We start from the raw sequence: 6,980 nt of genomic DNA, 5'->3' as shown, positions 1-6,980 counted from the left end.
AACTGCTCAAGCTCTGTCAGGTTGCACAGGGGTCAGGTACGAACATCCCTTTTAAAGTCCATCCACAATTTTCTATTGGCTAGATGTCTGGGCTTCGACTTGGCCACTCCAGATCATTAACCTTGTTGTCTTTAAACCATTTCTGTATAGCTTTCACTACTGGAAGATATTTTTTACCCCAGCTGTTGTTGAGAGACTGAATGAGATTGTCCTGCAGGATTGTCCTACATTTTGCCTCATTCATTTTAGCCTCTACCTTTACAAACTTACCAGGGCTGGCTCTTTAGAAGCATCCCCACAGCATGACGCTGCCACCACCCTGCTTCACAGTGGGAATGGAGGGTTTGTGGTGATGTGCAGTATTCTGTTACTTATCCGGTGGCCAGAAAGAACCATTTTGGTCTCATCAGACCAAAGAGATTTCTTCCACTTGACAATAAAGTCTCCTCCATGCCTTTTGGTGAACTCTAGTCAAGATTTATTGAGTTTTCTTCAAAAGTGGCTTTCTCTTGCCACTCTACTGTAAAGCTTTGACTGGTGAAGTACCTGGGCAACAGTTGTTGTATGCAGAGTCTCTCCCATCTCAGCTGCTGATCTAGGCAGATTTACACATGTGCCATATTCCTTCTATTTTTTGATGATGGATTTAAATGAACTCTGAGGAATGTTCAGTGCCTTGGAATATTTTTTGTATCAGTTCTTTGGCATATACATTCAACTTTTGTTTTCTCTGACTTGCTCGGAGTGTTCTTTTGTCTGCATGGTGACTAGACCTTCCAAATACAGGTGTCTTTATACTAAGATCACTTGAGACACATTCGTTGCACTTAGGTGATCCGCATTTCATAAATTGTGAGACTAGCACCAATTGTTGAATTAGATCAGTCACTTTAGAGGGGGTAAATATTTATGCAGGCACTTCTTTTACCTTACATTTTTTTCTTTAATTGACACCACTTTCTATAGAAATCTGTTTTCATTTTGACAGCAGAGAGGTTTTTTGCTTTTTTATGTTAAAAAGCCAAATTGTATTGGCTATGATTGACTTATAAAACCAATAACAGGGCAATACATTCAAGGGGTTGAATACTTTTTATAGGCACTGCACTTTTGGTAGCAAAAGTGATGTTTTTTAAATCCCTGGAACACCAAAAGACAGAGCACCAATTTAGTGAAAACCATACTTTTATTCAGGTTAACATCTTATTTACACAAGTGAATGCTTATTAAAGCTATCTACTGCTGTCTGTATAAATGAATCTATATACCATTAAGAGCTACCATAGAGTGGAGGAGAGTGGGATGTGTGCAGATACAAAATACACAGATATACAGTTACAGTAGAAATGCTATTAGGATAGCCAACATTCATGCACGAGAGCGGTTATCCTGGGCTCACAGAACTTACTGCACTGAATAAGGCATACAAACTGTCGCTCAAGTTACAAAAAAGCCAAAACCTCAAAGTACTAAGTTAAAAAAGAGCAGACTTTCTGTTTTTTTAAGGTTAACTTTGCACTTTGAGATGCCACATGACCTGCATGACTAAGAAGATTTATGGACACAAAAAAGCCAAGTACAGTAACTTTACAGGTGCATTATGGTTTACCACATTTCTCATTGTCTTGTACAAGGTCAAGTGCCAAAAAAAAAAAAAAAACTTCTGAAAGGAAAAGTACAAAGAGAAATTGAAAGCTAAATGGAGGCAGTGAAAAGCAGGAATAAATTAGCAGACAATGATGAATAAATGGAGAGGAAAGAATGGAAACAAAATGAACAATTAGTGAACAAGCTCAAAATATGAATAAATTAGGGGAGGACATGAATAAATGCAATTCTGAATGAGAAAACCATTATAAATATGAAGACCTCTCTTTGGGAAAGCTTTTATTTTATAGAGAATAATGAGCTGCAGAAATTACTGGAAGTTCATTGTTCTGCTTTTTATAAAAGTTTCCTTATAGAAGTCTCACTAAGTTTCATAATGGACTCAATTTGTTTTAATTTTGTGCTGTTGTTCGATGTGTCATGTTTACATATGGAAAACATTGTGATTAAATATGTCCTTATATGGAAACAGGCAAGAAAAGCATGATAATGATGATTTAATCTGTCGGAAAGTAATGACAGAGATAAATAAATAATGTAAGAACATTCAAGTGCAACCATCATTTTCACCATGTTTTCTATTTTCTTCACATGTACAGTTTGTTCCTCTGCTTAAGAGTCGTCCTCAGTTTTAATGATGTGAAAAAGCGTGACGTTAAACAGGACCTGGTGGCCGTTGTTCCATCCATACAGGGCGCGGTCCCTGGCGTTGTAGTCCAGCATAGACATGTGGAAGTACTGGTTGTGGAAGGGAATGTCTGTGTACTCGTATGTGGACGTTTTCGTGGAGTAGGCATAGTAAACCTTGGCTCCAGTCAGGTGAGAGTTGGTGATGTAGAGTGTCCCACAGATCATGAAAGACTCTCCGGCGTTCCTCTTTGAGTACTCCGTGTTCCACGTGCTCAGGATCTGAAGTGTGTCCGGGTTCAGCTGGCTGATGACGATGTTCCCGGCGTTTTGGTTAGTGGCGTACACCGCCCACAGGCCCAGCTCGTCCGCCATCAGGTCGATGTCAGAGAAGCCCCCCCAGGTGTACGGGTACACGTTGTGGAAACCAGCTGACTCCAGCGCCCTCTGTGTGACCACGCGGCCCGTCTCAAAGCTGTACCTCACGATGATGTTGCTCTGCATCTTGTTGTAGTACAGAGAGCCGTTGTACACCACGTGGTTGGTTCCCGCCCATTTGAACGGCAGGTTGTAGGTTCTGGACTCGACTCCTGCCTCGAAATCAGCGAGAGATTTGAACTCCTTTACGATCTTGTTGTTGGTGTAGCTGTCCATGTACCAAACCTACGGACAGATAAACAGAATACATTCCTGTGAGGTTAAAAAACAAGAAACTCTGCCAGGTAGATACCTTTCTTTTTTTACATTATACAATCAGAAATACTTAAAATGAAACTGCTTGGCCACCAGTTAAACAAAAATGTGTGCTGCATGATTACAAAATAAGTCCTTTAATGCCATTAAACACAGTAGTTCAATGCAGAGGTGTAAAAAGTGGTGCAAAACAACAACAAAAAAACAATACTAACGAACAATACTAAACTACACTATAATATACTATATTATCTCTAACACTATGGGACATTAACTGTAACACAGACAAACATTACATGCAAAAAATGATTTAAATCATACAAAGTTGTCTTGAAAATGGCGACTGGATAAAAACATGTCTGTGCTGCCCTCTAAGGGTATTTAAAGTCATCATAATGCTTCTGAATTTAGTTAAGCTATGTCTTTGAGGTTTGACTTTTTTGGCCTTCCATGGCTACCATAGCTCAGTCCAGAGAAAAGCTGTGATGCAGCAACTATCGACTAACGCTAGCAGTCTTGAGTACGTTTTTTAACGCAACACTTATTTTCACTAGCCCATATAGGAATTGTCCATTGTGTGTTAGCATCGAGCTAACAACCCGTTTTTGACTTGGTGTAAGATGAATGCAGATGGTATGCTAGCTATACAGAGCATCACGTAAGGACGTGTTTTACAGTTTGGTTTCAGTGAAAATGCTATTTTAACTCTGTATAATAACTCTAACTATTTTCTCTGTTGTTTTTACAGTTTCACAAAGTGCCTTTGTGTGTGAGGCCTCAATAACATGCCAAATGAAGAAGAAACAGTCTCTCATTTCACAAAGAACTGTTTATCTATCTGCCAAACTAAACTGGAACGTTTAAAATATAGTCAATGTGCCTTCTAAAATGAAAGACCTCTCACTAGTAAAAATAAGACTTTTTAAGGTCTTAGATTTCAAATGGTCAAGCCCTCAGCCATTTTGTCCTGCCTTAATTTATTGTCTTAATAAGTCTGTGCAACTTGAACCTGACTCTGTGACAGTCATGGCAGAATGTGTATACTGTGTGAATGAATGGCTTACGAAGCACCACCACTGCACACAATTAATGTGCTCACACTATACCAGGGGTGTGCAAACTTTTTTACACTGAGGGCCACATACAGAAATATATGTGGATGTTCGGGCCACTTTAATATCCACAAGATGAGGTATAGGAAAGTAGGTAAAACCAAAATAATGTAGTCTGTCGTACCACCAGAATATCAAACATGTCAGAAATCCAACCAGTTGGGAGGAGCTGCTCGGGTTGTATTCGTGTTGTGGTCAGCTGCCATAACCCCCTGTACACAGCAAGGCATACAAAGCCCAATTCACCTCTAAGTTGGTGCAATTTCCAGGTTAGTCCTTTCACTGAAAATCTGTGGCTAAATCAGAGGAAATTTGCATAGATGCCCAGCTTTAAGAAGCTTGTAAACTTCAACCCTGTGATACACAGTCAAGCTCTATACATCCTCTTCAGGACCACCTGGGCTTTAAGATTAGCTTTAAGTGTGCAGCAGTAATGTCTCTTGAAATTTATAAGTTTTGGGACTATAAAGACAAAAGAAAAATAAGAGAAATTAAAACGCAACTATGTAGATGAGACAGTAAACAATAATGACTAAGACTTTTTTTTTGTACAAACCTGTTCTCCCATCTCTTAAAGACCAAACAGTGAAAAATAACCATTGTGTAACAAAAACATCTTCAAAATATTAACATATTAAAAAAATCCCCTGTGCTTCTTTGCATTGTCACTTTTTGTGCCATTATTCAAAGCAGTTCCTGTCTGCAGTGACTCAGAGGACCACATCTCAGGCTCTGTGTCTCTTTCTTTTATGAGCTATCCAGGCTGTCTCCTGCATGATCTAACTGTTTAGACATGTGCAGTTTGACATGGCATGACACATCGACGGAACAGCATTCCCTCACAAAGTATTCTGGGAAAACAATATGGTGTTTTTGATTTTAAAACACATTCACTAGCTGATTTACTGGTGTGGATTTAATCTTTTAACACCCTGAAAAGTCACCCAAGTTCCAGGCTTGCTAGAAAAGCTTCCACAAGGAATTCAAAGGCATGGACATTGTCATTGGAATGACACAATGGCTAGCTTCAAGAGGAAAAAAGTAAAAGGCAAGGCAAGTTTAATTGTACAGCACATTTCAGCAACAAGGCAATTCAAAGTGCTTCACACAGAACATTAAAATACAACGACAAATGGAAAAAGAAAGACAACATTTTTTTTAAAGAAAAAAAAGTGATTAAAAACAGCAAATAAAACCCAAAAAAGATAAAAACAAAGATATTAAAGTAAAAATTACAGTGCAGAGTTGTAGTTGAAATAGAAAATTTAAAAAGTGATACAGTGTTTCAGTCAAAGGCAGCAGTGAACAGCTGTGTCTTCAACCTTGATTTAAAAGAGCTCAGACTCTCTGCAGACCTGATGTTTTCTGGGAGTTTGTTCCAGATATATGGAGCGTAGAAACTGAACACTGATTCTCCATGTTTGGTTCTGACTCTAGGGACACAGAGCTGACCTGCACCAGACGACCTGAGTGGTCTGGATGGTTCATACTGGACTAGAAGGTCTCTGATGTATTTTGGGCCTAAACCTTTCAGTGCTTTATAAGCTAACAGGAGTATCTTAAAGTCTCTTTTCTGAGAGACAGGGGGCCAGTGTAAAGACCTCAGAACAGGAGTGATGTGGTCCACTCTGTTGGTTTTAGTGAGGACTGGAGCAGCAGTGTTCTGAATCAGCTGCAGTTGTCCGATTGACTTTTTAGGCAGACCAGTGAAGATACTGTTACAGTAGTCAACTCCACTACAGATAAATGCATGGACAAGTTTTTCAAGGTCCTGCTGTGACATTAGTCCTTTAATCCTAGAAATATTCTTGAGGTGATAATAAGCTGACTTTGTAATTTTTTTTTATGTGTTTTTTGAAATTTAGGTCTGAATCCATGACAACACCCAGATTTCTGGCCTGGTCTGAGGTTTGTAACTGAAGTGACTGGAGCTGCATGCTGATTTTTGGTAAGTAGGCAAGTTTATAAAAACTGCATCACTTCTTGTCGTGTATGACAAAGCTGGTCTCAGTGGGTTAAGACTTTTCAAGGATCTGCTGGAGTCCTGTGTAAATGATCTGAATCAAATCAAAGCATTAGACTGGTGAAGATGCACAACCTTGGTGCTGGGGGTAACGCATTAGTTTTGTAGTTCAAGTAATCTAATTGTACTTTCCTCTAGAAAAGTTTCTCTTTTGTTTCCACAAAAAATACGATCTATGAGGCATCTGCACTGTTTCTCTCCCAACTGTTAGCATGCTGACGTGATGCTATGTTCAGAGGGATGGTAAACATATGTATTGTGCAACCGTAGCTAACAGATCAAGCTAGTGAGATGGCAGAGAGGACTGCATTACGCAGTGGATTTATACACATGTTGATTTTTTTTCTTTTCTTTTTTTTTTTTTTGATGAAATGGACAAGAACATCATAGTTAAATGTAAGTTGAAAAACTGTTTGTTTCAAGGAGGCATGCAGCATTACACAGTGTGTCTGTAATCCATGCAGCCTGTGTGTAATACGGTATGGCTCTGCCGAATTTGTTGTTAGACTGTGAGCATATTAACCCTTTACCTACTGAGTCTAAAAATTTTGACAAATTTTGTTATTATGGCTGTAAAACAGTCAGGAAATGCCCTAAGTCTGAGAGCTATGGTCCCTCTTCCCAGGAGTACTTGAACTTGACTTTTCAACATCTGGTTAATGATTATTGCACATTATATGGAATTGTCAGCAGTTTAACAAAAGAAAAACACAAAAACGGATTTGTTTTTCATGGCTTTTATGAGAAGAAATTTTGTTATTGCTCATGAATTTTTGATTTGACATTTGAAATGTGAACCTATACATGTTTAGAATAATCACCAGTCTTTTTTTGAGTCTAGGACTCTGGGTGTGCAAAACACAGTGCAAAAGTTAACTATATACAGTGCTTAACAAATTTATTAGACCACCTGTCAT

General features: G+C 38.8%; 1 protein-coding gene across 1 annotated transcript in view; it reads right to left on the bottom strand.

The window, feature by feature from the left end:
- Window positions 1-1,254: 1,254 nt before the first annotated feature.
- Window positions 1,255-6,980, bottom strand: part of LOC121520310 (noelin-3-like) — a 39,265-nt gene continuing 33,539 nt past the window's right edge. Inside the window, exon 6 of the mRNA XM_041803686.1 lies at window positions 1,255-2,898. Within this exon, the coding sequence (XP_041659620.1) occupies window positions 2,221-2,898 (678 nt within the window). The 3' untranslated portion in view covers window positions 1,255-2,220. The remainder of the gene's footprint in view (window positions 2,899-6,980) is intronic.

Source organism: Cheilinus undulatus, linkage group 13, assembly GCF_018320785.1.
Source record: "Cheilinus undulatus linkage group 13, ASM1832078v1, whole genome shotgun sequence".
NCBI lineage: Eukaryota > Metazoa > Chordata > Actinopteri > Labriformes > Labridae > Cheilinus > Cheilinus undulatus.
The sequence above is the reverse complement of the archived record's forward strand: the minus strand, read 5'-3'. Positions and strand labels throughout refer to the sequence as shown.